This window comes from Castor canadensis, chromosome 13, assembly GCF_047511655.1.
Source record: "Castor canadensis chromosome 13, mCasCan1.hap1v2, whole genome shotgun sequence".
Lineage (NCBI taxonomy): Eukaryota > Metazoa > Chordata > Mammalia > Rodentia > Castoridae > Castor > Castor canadensis.
The window spans coordinates 122,144,881-122,163,357 of NC_133398.1; the positions used below are offsets into that span (position 1 = coordinate 122,144,881).

Below are 18,477 nucleotides of genomic sequence, written 5' to 3' on the forward strand. Positions count from 1 at the left end.
GAGTGATGTATCTTCCAGGAGATGAGCCCATGCACGACCCTACTGTTACTCTACCTTGTGGTATGGGAGGGGAGGGTCACATGAGGGGCCAGCATTGTGTCACTTCACCTTGACGTAACAGGACACGGATAAGACAGCAACATGGGTGCCATGGTACTAAACTTCACATTATCAGGAACCTACTTCTCTAGGACTCTACTCTCTACTAGAATTTCATTTATGTAATGACACAGGACTTAAAAACAATGTGAGTAAATCAACACGAGTCAAACGTCAGGAAAGCTCTGCTTACACAGTTGAGGCAGATCTTTCAGTGATGTGGAGGACCCAAGCTTGGGCCAGCACACAAGGCCCTGCCTGCTCACCTGCACCAGCTGCTGCTTCAGCTTCTGGATCTCAGAGATGTGCAGCTCACTGAGCAGGTCAGAGACAAGGCTGGGGGAGGGTGGCGCCAGGCCATCCTTCCTGGGTGTGGACGTCTTATTGTCCAATGGTGGCTTGACCAGGACACCATGCTCAAAGCCGTTGACCAGGGCCTCAGCATCATTGTTGGGCTCAGCGGCAGTGTCATCACTGAACTTTAGGCCATCCAGGGAGACCTGCAGGTGGCTGGTATAGAAGGAGTCGTTGATGCTCATGTAGTGTGACAGCTCCTTGCGCAGGCTATTCTTCTGCTCCCGCTCTGTCTTCAGCGTCTCCAGTGCCTCCTCCAGCTGCCGCTCAGAGATCTCCTTGAGCCGGATGGCATCCTCCAGCTGGCTGTTGAGGTACTCAGTCTCTTCCTCCAGACGCTTGATCTCATGCTTGAGGCCCTCAAACTCCACCTGGGAAGGAGAGGTCAAATACTCCATGTCAAGGCAATGTGGAGGCTCCAGTTAGGTCTGATAAATTAGGAGACTGCACCAGGGTGCCACTTCCCCAGCCACCAAGAGCAAGGAGACGCACAAGGTGAAGCACTATCCTTCGGAAGAGGCAGTGGCCGAGGCTATTTCCCCCACTGAGGGAAGCGGATGCTATGAGGGTTTCAGGGCATGAGATGCAAGTGCGCAGAAACGCCCAGTCCAGTGCCAGGACCAGTGAGCCTGTGAGGGGCATGCAACACAAAACACCTGAGACACAGAGCCTACAATACTGCAGCCCTGTGAATATACACCTATACCACCAAATTTCTCTTAGGTTTCTTTAAAATATTACCACGTGTGCTGATTTGAAATTCTATAAAATTATTCAATTAATAATAGTTAACCAAATACCGTAAGGCACATAAATATAAATGTCAATGTATGCTATGAGGATTAACTCAAATCACTTTTTGAAAAAAAAGGAACTGGGGCTGGTGGAGTGGTTCAAGTGGTACAGCACCTGCCTAGCAAGGATGAGGTCCTGAATTCAAACCCCAAGACCATCAAATAAATTTTAAAAAGGAACTGAAATTTCTCCCAAGGTATAATACCTCGGCACTAAAACCTCAGAATGCACTCTGAGGAGCTGGAAGGTAACAGAGAAAACACAATTAGTCTTGCCAACTTCACATTATATTTGCAGGTAGACAAAGAGCAGATGGTTTAATGTGAAGGGTTAGGGATTGTGGGCAATTTTTAAAAACACATCTTACCATTCTGTAACATTTGGATAAAAAAATTAATAAAATGAAGCACTGAAGGAATCTCTTTGGATTTGGGGTAGGAAGGGACACTTGGTACCGTGTCCTAGGTATGTTCATGGGAGGTGGGCATTGAGCCAACACCAGTGCCACAAACCAGGAGACAAGGAATCCCAGGCGGGAGTTGTGACTCCACCAGGGCAGGGTTCCCCAAGCCTTCGCTTTTCTCCTCAGGACTCTGTGGCCAGGCTCTATGGGCAGTAATGCCAATGACCAATGGTACCTCGGGCTTATTAGCTGTTATGTAAATAAACGTGAGCTATCTGTCACTGCAGGACTGGGGCTGTGAGTGCTCTTCCTATGGGTTCCTGGGAAGCAGAATCTGCTCCCTGCTTGCTTTTGCAAACACAGAGATTTCTACATAAACACAAGAGCTTCCTCATGCAGGATATAAATACTGGGCTCACTGAGGTGACTTTTTTCCCCTAAGAAGATCTGGATGGTAGAGGGTTTCTGAGGAAACCAAGAACAGCATGCATGGCATTCTGGGGAAAGGTTTGGGATTTCCTGGGAGAAAAGGTTTCCGGCAGCACTGTGGCTCCTGGAGAGCTGGGAAGGACATTCAGGCCTTGTATGGTCCCTAGAGTCCACGTTTGCCTTGTCCCATCAAGGGGACCCTCCACATCCCTGCTACGAGGCAGAGGCATGTCAACATTTCAGGTTTCATGGTCAGCACCTGAGAGGAGTCAGACGCTGGAGATGTAGCCTCTGGTGGTTTTTGGTGTAACCTCTTCATCACCTCTTGGATTATTTTTTCCCCCTATACCTTTGCTTGGCCAACAGTCAGCAAATACTGCAACTACAGGCCTTGTTTTGTGGCCTTGGAGTGTCTAGGTCCCTTGCCTCCACTGTGGTGGTGCTGGCCCTAGTTCTCAGGTGTGTGAAATCAGACAGGAAACTGAAGATGGGGTAGAGGAGAGGACTGAGAGGCCCAGAGCTGACCTGTGCTCCCACCCACACCCTGCAGCTGAAGACTTGCCTGGTTCTGTCTGAGCACGGACACCTGCTTCTGCAGGCTGATGTTCTCCTCCTCCAGCTCCGAGTAGTCCTGCAGCAGGCGGGCCTCTCGGAACTTGTACTCCTTGATGTCATCCCGCAGGCGGCCACGCTGGATCTCCACATTCTGGTTGATCTATCAGGGCAAAGAGAAAAGCAGTGTGAGCAGCCCCACTACCTCTACCTCCAAGTGATACCAGGGGAGCTCAGAGTGGCCAGTCATGCTGTGATATGCCACACAGCCAGGATTTTGGACCCAGACTTGGGCACCAGTGTGACTGCCCAGAGAGGAGATGGAGCTTAGAGCAGTGCGATCTGAAGAAAGCAGCATTCAGCCCAGAGTTGGATCCCTTTAGCCCCTCTCAGCTATGGACCCACTGGCAGGTAACTGAGCCTGTTCTGACCCTCAGTTTCTCCATCTGTAAGACCAGGTTATGATACTGATGGACTGGTAAATGGGGCAATACTGTGGCACAAAGTTTGCAGGTGCTCAAACAGTTAAACAGAGTATCTAGCCCAGAGAAATAAAACAAATCCACTCAGAATCCTGCACACCAATGTTCCCAGCAGCAGTGTTTACGATGGCCAAAAGGTGGGAGGAATGCAAGTGTCCATACATAGGTGAATGAATAAACAAAATGTGGTCTACATACACAATGCATTATTCAGCTATAATAAGGAATGACATCTACTACTTGCTACGACATGAGTGAAACTTGAAGACATTCTGCTGAGTGAAAGAAGCCAGTCATGGGAGGTTATGCCTTGTATAATTCCATTTACACAAAAGTCTAGAACAAGCAAATTCATATAGACAGAAAATGGGTTTGTGAGGCTAGAGTAGGGGGATGGAAGTGACTGAACACGGTTTCTTTCTGGAGTGATGAAATGTTCTAAAATTGACTGTGAAAAGACAGGCACCAATCACTTATTCCTGTAATCCTAGCTACTTGGGAGGCTGAGATCAAAAGGATTGCAGTTCAAGGCCAGCACAGGGAAATACTTCACGAGACCCCCATCTCCAAGATAACCAGGGCAAAATGGACTGGAGGTGTGGTTCAAGCAGTAGAGTGCGCGCTTTTCAAGTGTGAAAGCCTGAGTTCAAACCACAGTCCCACCAAAAATAAAAATAAAAATTGACTCTGAAGGCTCGAGACGTAGCTTAATGGTAGAGAGCTTGCCTAGCATATGTGAGGCCCTGGGTTCCATCCCCAGTACCACAAAAAGAAAAATAGGAAAAAAATGACTAGGATGGTGCACTTATTTGTGAATATGCTATATAAAACCCATAAATCACACACTTTTCAATGGGTGAGTTGTATGGAATATGAATTACCTCAACAAAGCTGTTAAAAGCTGGTTCCTGCCTCCAACTCATCTGTGAGGAGTCAGAAATGATCACACAGAGAGGCTAGTGCAGGTCTGGTGCAATCCAGACTGGAATTCTAACCATGCCGTTGCCTAACAGTATGACCTTGGAGCTTAAGTCTCAGCTCTCAAGACATTCAGAGCCAGATCACATTCTCTGCGGCAGGGGCTGTCCTGTACCTCACAGGCTTCTTAGCAGCTACCTGACCTCTGTTCACCAGGTGCTGCCCCTTGCATTGAGGCAAGTGAAGATGTCTCCAGACACTGCCAATGTACCATGGAGGCAAAATTATCTCTTAGCCAACTTCCCCTAACCCATCCCTTCCCTACTTCCTGTCCTGTTTCCAATGCCAAGGTGGCTTCCCCAGACCAACACCCCTGCTTCCTGCTTCGAAGCTCTCAGTCAAAGTCCCATCCATCCCCTGGGCCCACAGCTCTGTGCTCACTTGCACTGCCCCATCAGCTTATGCAGGGATTGTTCCCAATCACAGTCGTGTGTTCATCTGATAGTCGCATCCTTATAGGCAAGACTCCAAAGTGACATGCAGGGACACACAAAACAGTAATATTTGATAAGTAAAATGAAATATGACCGAGTGGGAAAAAGGAAGCAATGGAAAGGGGAGTCACATAACGCACAACTTCAACGTACTACTGACAAATGCTTGGCACCTGAAACTAATATAGTATTTAAAATCTATGGCAAACAGACACAGCCCTTGTGTTAAGTAACTCAAAGAGATGACAGAGTTGACACCAGAAGACACAGACACCACAGAGGCAGAAGACCACTAGGTAGCAAGCCTCACCTGGTAGGAAAGGGAATGAGGTAGGTACTGGACTGAAGGCCCTGGCTTGACAGCCTGAGGTGTCATGCAAGCCAGAGTACACCCAGGCTCTCAACACACCACCTGAGGGAGCGCTCAGACAACCTCTCTGTCAATTCCTGCCTTCTCTTTGAAAACTCAAAAGTGCCTGCACACAGTAGGTGCGCACACATATGCAGCATGACTTCATGTAGCACTGGCTCGCTCTTCAGGTGATCTAGAAGCTGAGAGCAAGATCTGAGTCCCACCAGCTCCCCAGGTATGCGGGACAAGAATAACAGCCCTAGTAGGCCCTCCAGGCAAAATGCTGAAAAGCTGGGTGCTGGTGGCTCATGCCTGTATCCTAGCTACTTAGGAGGGATATCAGAGGGATCACAGTTTGAAGCCAGTCCTAGGTGAATAGTTCTTGAGACATTACCTTAAAAAAACCCATCACAAAAAAGGGCCAGTGGAATGGCTCAAATTTTAAGAGTGCTTGCCTAGCAAGCGTGAGGCCCTGAGTTCAAACCCCAATACCACCGAGAGAGAGAGAGAGAGAGAGAGAGAGAGAGAGAGAGAGAGAGAGAGAGAGAGAGAAGTGCTCAAAGCTTCCATGTGGCTGGAGCAGAGACAGCAATTTGTCCAACTAAAGATGAGGTAGATGGCAGCATTAAACACCTGCTAGCACAAGGACCCACAGAGGCACACAGGGAGTGTTGTTCTCCCAAAGCAGTGCCCATGCATCTGAGTGAGTTCTTAGTTCTGTCGTAGTACCATGTCCAGGTCCAGAATCCAGTGGGTCAGCCACAACAGAGCCTCTGTGAGTAAAAGTATTTGAGCCCATGCAGGCCTTTGGGTGGGTGTCCTTGTAGTAACAAAAGAACAGAGAAGGACACATAAGTCACAGACTGGTCCAGTAACACCACGCAGCAGGTGAGGGTGCTGCCTCTGCTGACACTGCAAGACCTAAACACGTGCACTTCTGTTCCATCCCCAACTATCAGGTGTTGGCAGGCCTGCTGCCTGCTACCTCCACCTAGCACACACCCAACTGTTGAGAGCTCACGCAGGCTCTGATTGGTCACTGGGGGTTTAGTTTTCCCTCGGGGAAGCACCTTCTCACACATGAGCCTGTCTGAGGTCAGCCCAACAGTGCAGGGACAAGCCCTGCCCTGTGTAGACTAGCAGCCCAGAAGGGAAGAGGTAGGTCAATAGGCCTATCTTAGCTCCCCCTTCCCCAGGAACTCCTGACCTCAGGTTGTAATCAGCAGGAAGAGTGTGACAACTGCCAGCCTCAAAGGCTGGGGGGTCAGCAGCCCCCTTTGCTGCACCCCCACCCGAGAGCCCCCAACTCCATCCATCCAAGACACTTGTCTCTGCTGAGGGCCTAGCAGAGCCCACCCTCCCTTGCTGGGACCAGTGGGACCTCAGCATGTATACAGAGTCTTGCTCTTGCCACCTGCTTCAGACTCTCTGGGCCTCTGGTTCTTCTTCTGGGAAATGGGACCACATCCCCTACCTAGCCATTCCTCAAATGCTCAGTTACCTATTAGGGTTCAACCTCCTCCCCGAGAAAGAATGCTAGCAGGACAAAAGCTGGCTGAGCTGTCTACTGTGGGTCCTCCACACCACAGAGGGCAGAGGGCAGAGCCTCAGGGCTGCTACCCCTCCCCAGCCTGTTTCCTCATGTATAACAGAACACAAGGAGCGTCACCAGGATAACTTGTCTGAGGCAGTCAGAACTATCTACATAGGCTAAGTATGTTTGGTACCATAAAGCTTCATGGGTCCTAACAGTGTGTTGGGTGTGGAGGGGACCAGACACTTAAACCAGTAGTCATGGGTGAGGAAAAATGGGAAGGGATGTCAGGGACAGGGTTAGTAGGTCAAAGGACACAATACATCACTAAATGCTCACAGCCAGCAAGACCAGTCCAACCCATGGGCATACAAGCCTAGGGCAGGGAGGAGGACAGCCATGCCAGTGGGAGTTCAACACAACAGCTCAGACCAGGAAGCAGCAGCAATGGAGACAGGAGCTGGGTGTGGCTGGGACAAGTGATGAGGGAGACCAGAGCCACCACCTCAGAGCTGGGAGGGTTCCTAAAGCTCTGCAGCAAGGGAGGATGGGCAGGCAAGGGGAGGAAGCCCCACAGGTCTAGAGACCAAGGCAGGGACTCTCTGGAGAGAAAACAGGACTGAGGAGCATGTAGGGAGACTCAGGATTTCCTTTTGAAGCACAAACAGGAACAGTAGGAATCTCCCCCCACCCCTAGACCTGCTTGTCCTTAACTCACTGAGCTCATTTCCGGCCCAATGGGGTCATCTAGTTCTCTCACTGCCCAGGAAAAGGGCTGAATGTGGGAGACAGCCCTGCAATGGCCTTTCAGGAAGAAAGGCCAGGTAGATGGATGGCAGAAGGGGCAGGTAGGGATCCGTCTCCCCCAAGTGACATCCCTTCCTCCCACCCTCACCAGAGCCATCCTCGTGGGAGGAAATGGGATCATCCACTATGGCCTTCAGCATCTGAGTGCTGCCCTCCAGGTCTTGGCCAAATTCCTCCACAGGTCTCTGGAGCCCTCAGGCCAGTGGAAGTAGCAGTTCCCTGCTACTGCTAACCCCCGGAGCAGTGTCCCCAAATCCTGGCATACTGGGCCAATAGCTGCTGTACACCCTGCCTGTAGGGCCCTGACTGCTGTACACTCTCAGGAGCTATGCCCTGCTGAACTCTCAGTAGAACATCTACCACAGAGAGTGGGGCTTCTGCAGCTGGAACAGGAGTCCAGAGGTGCTTGGGGTAAAGGCACAAAGGGTGTCCCCTAACAATGGGCCTCCAAGACTATGGGTTTACAGACAGAGAAAGTGAGGATGGAACTGAAGCCCAGGCCTCTAGTACAGTAAGGGGTACAGCATCCCTCCATGAGGGTGACCCCGAAAGGCCATGACCACGAGGTCCACAGCCAAGACTCACATGGGTACATCCGGGTCTGCCTGCTGTCTCTGGTATCTGACCCACCCTTGCGTTGGTGATGAGGCTCCACCCTTCCTCAGAGGGCACTGCTCTCTCTTGCACCACCTGCACTTGGCCAGACTTTTCTCTGGATCTTGGCCCTATCTTTGTCTCTATGGCCACCAAACCACAAGTTGTACCATGCCTTGTTCAGGGTCCCGACCAAGGCCCACAGAACTCTCCCTTTACATGCCTCCTTGCTCCTGGTAAGTCCCTACCAGCCAGGCATAGCTAAGCCCTAAGTGAAACAAAACATCTCCCAGGCAAGGAGTCACCCAGTGATAGCAACGTCCTGTAGGCTGACTTTGGGCCTGCTCAAGGGCCCTGCATCACTAACAGGGGCAGGCCAGACACTGCAGCACTAGTGCATTTGCCTATTAGCTGCAGAGACTAGAGGAGCAAGACAAAGGCAGAATGAAGCCACAGAAGCCAGCACAGCCCAACTGCTCCCTTAGGTACATATGCCATGCAGTACACTGTCACAGAAACAGACATCACCCCCTACCCTGCTCACCTCCTTCAGCTCCTGGGCCACGGATGTGAGGCGCTCATTCTCAGACTGTGTGTTGGTAAGGACATTGCGCAGCTGCTTCAGCTCTGTCTGTAGCTCCAGCACCTTCCGCACGTAGTACTGCTCCTTGGATGCTGACTCCTGGATTAGGCTCTCCTCCCGGCTCTCACCATCCGCGGCCACCTTCTTGTGGTTTGTGTGAGCCTGTCCAAACGCCTGCACCAGAACATAATACATTCATGAGATGGGTATTCTGGGACCATGGAGCAATGGAGACCCAAGACAACAAGCAACTGGAGGTGGGGAAGGGGCCCTCAATCTAGAGGGTGGGTCTGTGGCATGCATGTGTATAAATATGCATTGAGCTACATGTGAGGTGAGCATGCTTCCCTGGGAACTCTTAGGAGCTCAGGATGGAACATGGAGGACAAAGCACCATTCCTCAAGCTAGGGCCTGGCAGGGAAGCTCCTGAGGACCAGCAAGGGTCCAAGCCATTGGGAGCCTAGCTGAGCCAATAAGGAACAACCCTAGAGCTGCCCACATAGCCCCAAATTCCTCCCCACTCTGGATGGGAAAATCAAGCTCAAGGAAGTGTGCCATGCAGGGTGAGGGAGTCTCCCCATCCAGCTGCTTGATGCCAATCCAGCCTTCCTTTGCTCTGGGAGAAACCTGGGCCAGTCAGTCAGGCCGCAGGGCCGGTGGCATGGTCAGGACCAGCCAGAGAGGCCAGCCCGGTGTGCACAGGCCCAGAGGCACACACACCAGCATTTGGAGGGGGAGGTGTTGGGGGCAAGCAACAAGGTGGGCACAGGACCCTGGGGCTTAGGGAGAAGACCCTATGAGTAAAATTGGCCAGCAAGGGGAGTTGAATGACTACCTACACCTCAGGGTCAGCAGTTGTACTGCATCCACAGCCTAGGACCTTGGCTGGCCTGGCCTCCCATTCTGCTACTGAAGGGCAAGAAAATGAATGGATGCCTTTAAGTGAGAAAAAAAGAGCATTTTCATTCATTTACTACTTAGAGTCTAGGAATTCAGTCCAAAAAAACAACTGGGAAAATGTACAAAGTCACATTGTATAAGGATGTTAATTAGCTGGACAGTTAGTTTCAAATATCAACAAATTAAAACATAGAGAACAACTCATTTCTCTTGTGACAGGGAAGCAGTAAAATGAAGCAGGTCTGGTCTGAGACAAGGGAAGCCAGGCCTACCTCATGGCACTGTGAGGAGGCCCTGGAAGTGGCTAACAGAACAATACAGTTTAGCAGGACAACCAGGGCTGGCATTGGGACTGTGTGTGAGGATCTGAACACTCCTGGACATAGATTGTGAATGTCCAAGTCACCCATGCTCCCTCCCAAGGGGCTGCATCTTACTCATCTGTCCCTGGCCCTCTGAAACAGCATCCACTCTGTGTTTCAAATCAAAGCAGCTCAGCTTTGTGATTCCTGTTTTGTTCTCCTTCATCCTGGCCCCAGGGAAGGACCAGGATGCATCTCTATAGCACCTAACCCAGACTGTCTGCCCACCATGGAACACACAAAGGGAAGACAGGCATGGAGCTAGCCCCAACCCAGAGTTCCTGGCCTGAGTGGCAGCCTGAGCCCCAAGTCCCCATCACTCATTAGGTGAAGGAGAGGAGGTTGTGGGCTGTAGGCCAACACGGGGCAGGTCCCCTGGTGCACAGGGAGGACTGACTGAAGAGTCTAGCACCTGCAGCTGCTTAGGGCATGTCCATGAACTTGAAGCTGGGGACACAGACACCTCCACAGAAGCCTTCTCAAGGTACAGAGGCTAAGCACAGCAACACACTGCTTGAGCCCAGGCTCTCTGACCTAGGCCCTGAATGTCCTCCACCCAAGCTCCCAACCTTTTCAAACATACTGTGACAAAGACGTCTACCTCCAGCTGGAAAGTGATAGTCATGGAAGTGAATCTATCTCCTATGTGAAAATTAAAAAACTGGAAAATGATAGGAACAATATGTATGAATAATAGCAGTTTTTAAGTCACTGCACCAGGTAATGAAGAGACTGGCCAAGAGGAGCCCCACAACAGTTCTCACCCCTCCAGAAGGAACTTCCCCAGGCTGGGTACAGCACAGAAAAGGGGACTGAGGCAGGTGGAAAGCTTGAGGAGGAGGAACTGGAAGATAGTGGGCAGGGCAGTGAGGAAGGCAGAGCTGTGGATGGGGACAAGTCTTCACTAAGGATGGATGGTTAATGCAGGGTGGAGGAAGGAAGCCACAGAAGAGAGCACACAGAGGGGCACAGGAAATAATCTTTACTAGCCAGAGGGGGCCCTCCTGATTCATGAGCAGGGGGCAGGGGGAGCACTCTTAGAATGAAAAATCACCCTGGATTACACACTGCTCTAGTACAGCAGAGCAAAATGTAAAGAGAAACCATGAAAGGATTAATCCATTTCCAAGTCACCACATCCCAGGCAAAGCTCCAGAACACAAACGGGAAAACAAAAACATCCACCTGCCAATAGGTGAAATCCCAATGAACTGCCCCAAAATATTAATGGACAGTACTCCGACCTGATGTGGCTACAAAAGGGGAAGCTGGACTGAGAAGTACCAGGACTGAATCCCACAAGTCAGGAGCAGCGGAGAGACTGAACGTACTAAAATGTCAAAGATCCAACCGGAACATCTAGAGATGAAAAGTAGGGATTAACAGGTGAATCAACTCTGAAACACAGCAAACTGTCCCAAGTGCAAATGTGCACACACACACACACACACACACACACACACACACACACACACACAGACATAAACCCAGCTAAAACAAAACGCAATAAACCAGAAAGCACAGCAGTGAAGTATATGGGACAATTTCAAAGAGTGTAATCTTTGGGTAACTGGAGTCCCTACAAGAGAGGAAGAGGGAAGGACAGAAAAAAAAAATTTGAAGACAAAATGACTGAAAAATTTCCAAATTTGATGAAAATTATAAAGCCACAAAGAGTAGCAGCTTGTTAATTATAAGTACAAGAAATACTAAGACAACTATACCTATACCAAGGCATAATGAAATTATTTAAAGTGAGTAATGCAACAAAACTACGAAAATCATTTTGTAAATTTCACAATGTACCCCCCCAGTACAACAATAATAAAAATTTAAATAATAATAATAATAAAAAACCTACGAAAATCAGCCAGAGAGAAAGGACACATGACTGATAGTGGAGCAAAGATAAGGATGACAGCAAATTTCTCTAACAAGCCAGAAGAGAGTGGAGCAAAATCTTTAAGACAAAACAACTGCCAATTAGAACATCATACCCAGAGAAAATGGTTTACACATAAGTTAAGAAAAGACTGCAGACATATAAAAGCTGTATACTTGTTATCACAAGGTATATTAGATAAAATCCCTCACAAAGAAGAAAAACAGAATTATATGGAAATCTAAGCCTTAAAGGAAGAACTAAGAGTTCCAGAAAAGGTTAACTATGTGGGTGAACACTGAAGACTTATTCTTCTTAAGTCTGTTTAAAAAGGCAAATAACTTGATATTTAATGTAATCCGTTATCAAAATTTCAAAGGCCTTTTTTGTAGAAATGGAAACGCCAACTTCCAAATTCACATGGAACTGCAAAAGTCCTAGAATAGTTAAAAGAACACTAAAAATGAATAATAAAGTAGGAGGCTCATAATTTCCAATTTCAAAACATAACACAATACTGTAAGTGATCAAAACAGTGTGGTACTGGCGTAAGGATAGACATAGCGACCAACAGAACAGAATAGAGTCCCCCCAGCAAACCCGAATATATGATCAATTGATTTTTGATAAGGACACAAAATAATTCAGTGGTAAAAGTATCGTTTTTAACAAGTAATGCTAGGACAAATGAATATCCACATTAACAGAAAGATCTTTAAAAGATCACCAAATATTTGGCAATTAAATAATACACTTCTAAGTAACCCATCTGTCAAGTGAAAGTATTTTAACTGAATGAAAATGAAATGCACATGAGAATTTGTGGCACCTCAAAAAAGCAAATACTTAGGATACTTATAGCACTAAATGCCTACTTTGAAAAAAAATGAACAGTCCAATCAATAACCTCAGTTTCCATCTTCAAAAACTAGTCCAGATACCACCAGACAGGTCAGTGTCAATGAGTGTGGTGAGAACAGCCCCAGCAGCGCTGTCTTCTGCCACTGCAGCATGTGTGCTTTACCTGTTCTTTCCGTTACTCAACAAACAACTTCAACAGTGCACAAGGACACAGCCCATCACTCCTTGCCTAAAACCCAGGACCCCTCCTCCTCTGGTGTATAAGAATAACTGGTACACATCCTAAGCAGGTCTGCTAAACAAGGCCCTGTTCTCCAGCCCAACTCTACCACTCCTTTGCATGTACTGGGGAGAATACATGCATAAAAAGGGTACAGGAAAAGGAATTATTTATAGTATTATTACTGACAAAGCCCAAACCAGAAAATTCCCAAGAATCTGCCAAAAGAAGAAGCATCACTATCAATAAATTGTGATATATTGTCAGGCACCAGTGGCTCACACCTGTAATCCGCGCTATTCATGAGGCAGAGATCAGGAGGATCAAGGTTTGAAGCCAGCCTAGGCATATAGTTTGTAAGACCCTATCTTAAAAAAAAAAAAAAAAAAAAAAAAAAAAAAACATGAAAAAGGGATGGTGAGTGGCTCAAGCATAGAGTGCCTGTGTAGTAAGCGCAAAGCCCTGAGTTCGAACTCAAGTAATGCCAAAAAAATAAAAAGGTTGTTCAAAAACAAAACAAACAAGAAACCAAGAAAAGAACTTTGATCCATGCCTCCCTCTGTACATGAAAATCAACTCAAAATGGATCACTGTCTAAAATATTGTAAGTAAAAAACTAGAGGAAAACACAAGAGAAAAAGTTTGTGACCTTGGATATAATCTATAAATTGGTAAACTGGCCCTTAAAACTAAGAACTGAAGCTATTTAAAGACATGTTCAGCTAGGTGCTGGTGTCTCATGCCTGTAATCCTAGCTATTTGGGAGGCTGAGATTGGGAGGATTGCAGGTCAAGGCCAGCCCAGGCAAATAGTTTGAGAGACCCAGCAAAATGAACTAGAGGTACGGCTCAAGCAGTAGAGTGCCTGCTTTCAAAGTGTGAAAAATGTAAAGCCCTGAGTTCAAACCCTAGTCCTACCAAAAAAAAAAAAAAAAGACATGTTAAGACATGAAAAGGCAAGTAGTCATAGACTGCGAAACTCTGCAAACATGATGAAGGACTTGTATACAGAATATAAAGAACTCTCAACATTCAATAATAAGAAAAACAACTCCATAAAAACTGAGCAAAAGAACTGAACAGAAACTTCACCCGAGAATACATATGTATGGGAAAGAATCACTGGGGAAATGCAAATTCTAACAAAATGAAATACCAGAATGTTAGGAATTAAAACACGTCTCTGTAACTTATACCACCTAATACAATGTAAATACTATGTAAATAGTTGTTATACTGCATTGTTTAGAGAGCAACAAGAAAAACTTTCTGCAATTTTTTTCCAACTATTTTTGAATCACAGTCATCCACTCCTAGGTACTTACCCAAGAGAAATGAAAGCACACGTCCATACAAGACTTGTATGTGTATTTGTTATTTAGGGAAGTAAAAGCAGGAAGATTGGGAGTTCAAGACCAACCGTGGCTATACAGCAAGATGAAGAAAAAGAAAGAAGAAGGAAGAAAGAAGAAAGAAGAAAGAAGGAGGAGGTATTTGTAGCTGCCAGAACAACCAAATAACCATCAGTAGGGAAAGGGATTTAAGAGAAAATTTAAGACCTGTATGATGAAACACTATATATAATAAAAAAGGAATCAACTATTGATACATTAACATAGAAATATCTCAAAATTACCTTAGTGGAACACCAGAAGAAAAAGGTACAGACAGTGCAATTCCATTTACAGAAAATTCTAGAAAATGCAATCTAGTTTATACTGTGACCCCTGGAGGTAGGGAAGGGAGGAGGAAATGTGGGAGGTGAGGAACACACGTTCACTACCAGGGTTATGCTGATGGTACCATAAGCTGTACCTGTATGAAAACTTGTACTAAATATTTTACATGTAGGCAGCTCTCTACATTTCATTTATGCCTCACTAAAGCTGCTTACAAAAACAACTTAGATATTTCTGAAGAATCATACCCCTAACCTGTGCAGTATGGACCTACAAAATAGGGAGCCTATTCCTGTGCCTACTGACACCAGCTTATAGGCCAGGAGGCTGGGGTTCTGAGAGGTGGAGACCACGCCCGGGCCACAGCTCCCCTAATGAAAACACTCTCAACCCCACCTCACACAAACCTACACAGCCTTTGAAGTCCATCTCAAAACCTGCCTCCCCCCAGGATACCTGTCATCACTCCCTCTGCCCTCCTTCTAGTCAACAGGTTGCTTGTCCCTTTCTGTCCCTTTCCAAGGACATGCTCAAGGGAAAGGGGAGTTCTTGTCTGACTTGTGGGGTCACCAGCTGTGCCTCATTTGGACCTCCCAGGTGGTTTGCTGCAGAGTGGGAGCCTCTGTGAGGATCCAGCCTAGGAGAGGGCGACTCCAGATGTAGCCAACCTACCATTGCCCACAAACTTCCACAACTGCTCTAGGGAAGAAAGAAGACAGGGAAGCTGGAAGACCCAAGCGCCTGCCTTTCTCATCTAAGTTGTGAGGAGGCAGCAGCAGTGCCCTGGTGATGTCTCCAAGAGGCTGTGCAGGCAGATGCTGTTCTCAGCACAGGCTCAGAGCCACACCCTGCCTGCTGCTCTGAAACTGCAGAGGCTGAGCAAGATCTAACAGCGACTGGAGAGCCCAGGCATGAGGCCATAGCCAGCCAGGCGCCTTCAGGAGGGAGACAGGCCCATGTTTGTTTCTGCCAAAACAGAGTCCCCTGGGATGCTCAAGGTCAGCCACACCCATCTATGCCTACAGGAGGCCAGGGCCAGATATGATTAGGAAGACTGGATCCTTCCTTAGGGCTGTGGCCTCAGGACAGGCTGCAGGACCCAGAATGGCCTGTCGTGTGTGTGTGTGTGTGTGTGTGTGTGTGTGTGTGTGCGTGTGTGTGTGTGTGTGTGTGACAGAGAGACAGAGAGAGAAAGAGACAGAGAGAGACAGACAGAGAGAGAAAGACAGAGAGAGAAAGACAGAGAGAGAGAAACGATCTAGGCCAGGAAGAAAAATCATAGGGGCACTAAAAGATTTCAAAACCAAGGGTGGTGGGAAGGATAGCCTCAGCTTAGGGAACAGCATGAGCAGAGATGTGGGGTTAGGAGGTCCTGGGACTCTGAAACATCAGGAGCCACTCTGAAGGCAGTGGGGAGTGGTGAAGGTGTGAATATGATGGAGGCGGCTTGGGCAGGAAGGGGGTCAGAAGGGAGGGGAGTCTGAAGGGGGAGCCTGGGCAGGTAGGGGCAGCACAGGGCAGGCTAGAATTTATGATGGGAGCAGTACCTGACTTCTGTGACTTCCCTGTCTTATCCCCTAGAGCAGAGTAAAAGCACACTAGATCTTCAGTCACCCCATCTGTACTCACTCAGGCCCTGAGTATCGCTGCAGGAACCTCATCGGGGAGAGGAGGTGATGGGTCCCTCTCAAGGCAGACCAGGCTCTGGCTGGCCCCTCCTTGCTCACCCTAAGGGCTTGTCTGAACCGCCCCCACAGGCAGGGTGACCTCATTCCTTAATGACAGCAGCACCTATTGTACACCAGACACAACCTGTGTGCTAGACAGTTCTATGGCTCCATGGGGGGACCCTGCACATGCAATGACTGCATGTGGAGAAATGGAGGCTCAATAGAGCCCAGTGACTTGCGAAGTGCACACAGTCTGGTTGCAGTGTGGGATGATGCAGTGCAGGGGGGTGGAGAGACAGGACAGGGCTGATGTGACCTAGAGATGGGCCCAGTGTTCCCATGCCCCACTCCTGAGAGACAAATGGCAGGAGCAGGGCAGGTCCTGGGTACATGTTGGAGCATATGAACCCACCTGCAGCCACTACCTCAACAGCAGAGATGGGTCGTAATGGTGGGCACTAATCATTGTGCCTTCAATTTCCTCATCTGTAACCTGTCTACTTGCGAGGCCTCTTACCCAAAAGCCCCACCAGCCCTCAACGTTAGAAGCCTTAGAATACAAGCTTAGGGAGTGACTCCCTGCTCTCCTCTGTCTTTCCTGGTGGCGCCATCCAGAACAGAGGCTGAGAGCATTGCCCTGAGAAGCAGGACAATGGAGTAAGAGATGACTGACAAGTGCTTCCTGTGGTTTAAAAGCAGGATCTTTGAAACTAACACCAGGATGTCTCCTGTGGTTTGACTTTGGGACCTTGCTTGCTCTAATCAAATTTTATTGTAAACCCAGGCTGGTCCACAGGATGGTAGTTTGCTGAGTCCTGGTCTAGGCAGCAATTCTCATCCTCTCATGACTTGAGCACCCACAAAGCTCCCTATTGTCACCTGGAGGTCCTTAAAACCCTGGAACAATTTTCAAGCATTACTTCCTATTGTAGAAAATCTGTAAGTTGCTGGGGACAGTGACTCATACCTGTTACCCTACCTACTCAGGAGGAGGTGATCAGGAAGGTTGCATTTAGGGACTGCCTGGCTAAAAAGTTAGTGAGACTCCATCTCAACAAATAAGCTGGGCATGGTAGCTCACAGTTGTAATTCTAGCTATGCAGGAAGCATAGGTAGGATGTTAGTGGTCCAAGGCTGGCCCCAGGCAAAAAAGCAAGACCTTATTTGAAAAATAAACTAAAAGCAAAAGGGCTGAAGGCATGGCTCAACAAGGCCCCAAACCTCAGGGAATGGGAGTCCACCATGATACCCAAGGAGGTATGAACCAGCCAGGTCAGAAAATCTGTTAAGTATGTACAGGAAGGGCTGCATCCATGATCCTTAGCTGGGTGCAGAGGAGGAAACAGAGGCCACTGTCAGCCTGGGAGGATGGGGAGGTGCTTTAGGTGGAGGAAACAGTGTGGGCAAAACACAAAGACAAAACACAGAGGCTAGGAGACCTGGGCCCTCACATAAGGGCCCCTAAAGCTTCAGACAAGAATCCCTTCCCTTTTTTGTCCACACAGACTGGCCCACTGGCAAGAGCTTCCCTGAGCACTTTCTAGCTGCAGAACAGGAGAGAGAGAGCAGGTATGTGCACACCTGGAGCTAGGCAGCCTGGGCCCACCTCCTGGTTCTGCCATGGGCCAACCCTAACTCCAGCTGGGCACACTAGCTGCGCTCATCTATAAACTGGGCTACAAGGCTTGAGCTCCTGAGGCTGGGTGTGTGGGGAAACAAGGCTACCAGGTCAGGGTTACCAACAATCAGTCCACTTAGGGTTCGAAGAGCAGCCCAAAGTCAGTGCCTGCCCCTTTCCACTCCCCACCGTTATCCAATCCTGCTGCTCTCCACAAGACTGTGTGGGGACACATCTCTGCTCTGGAGTCAGCAGAAGGGTAGCTTGACTTCCTGATAAAGTCTACTGAACGTTTCCTCACCTACAAAGAAAAGTCACCCAAATACCGTTAGCACTATCCAGAGAGCATATGGTCACCTCACAGTGAGCTGACCATTTGCCCCAGCAGTATAAGCTGTTGACCCTTCAGTCTGGGCAAACGTATGAAGGGCCTGGGAACAGGTGTACCTCAAGACACTGAGCACACACACAGGGGCCTGGTTCCAGGAGAAGCCTATGCCAGTATGGCAGGGAACAGGCCTCCAGGCAGGGCTGTCCTAGGAATTCTTTCTTCCTAAACCAGTTTGGTCATCTAGCGAAGCAGGCACAATACTTGCCAAGCTAGGAAAGCCAGGCTCAGCATTCCGATGAGGCAAGGCTTGTTCCAGGAAGCAGTTTCCACAACAAAGATGGATCCTCCACCCTTTGTCTAGGCTGATCCAGCACCATCCACCACAGGCACTGGGTCCCACACTCCTTCCTGAAGGGCCACCATGCCTGCATCGGTGTGGGCCCAGTTCCCAAAATGGCTGGACCTAGGAATCCTAGGAATCCCTGGCTGTATAGCTGCCCACCTTAGCATGTCTGCCCAGGCCCTGCCTGCTGAAGTGGAGAGGCTGCTGGGCCTGTC

The 18,477-nt window shown here is 48.5% G+C and overlaps 1 protein-coding gene across 2 annotated transcripts in view; it reads right to left on the reverse strand.

The window, feature by feature from the left end:
* The window catches only part of Bicd2 (BICD cargo adaptor 2), a 44,236-nt gene that overhangs the window by 7,872 nt on the left and 17,887 nt on the right, over positions 1 to 18,477 (reverse strand). For both annotated transcript variants that reach the window (XM_074052503.1, XM_074052502.1), the window contains exons 2-4: positions 8,358 to 8,570; positions 2,643 to 2,795; positions 366 to 824 (exon numbers count right to left, since the gene is read on the reverse strand). In XM_074052503.1, coding sequence (XP_073908604.1) covers positions 366 to 824; positions 2,643 to 2,795; positions 8,358 to 8,570 — 825 coding nt within the window. The remainder of the gene's footprint in view (positions 1 to 365; positions 825 to 2,642; positions 2,796 to 8,357; positions 8,571 to 18,477) is intronic.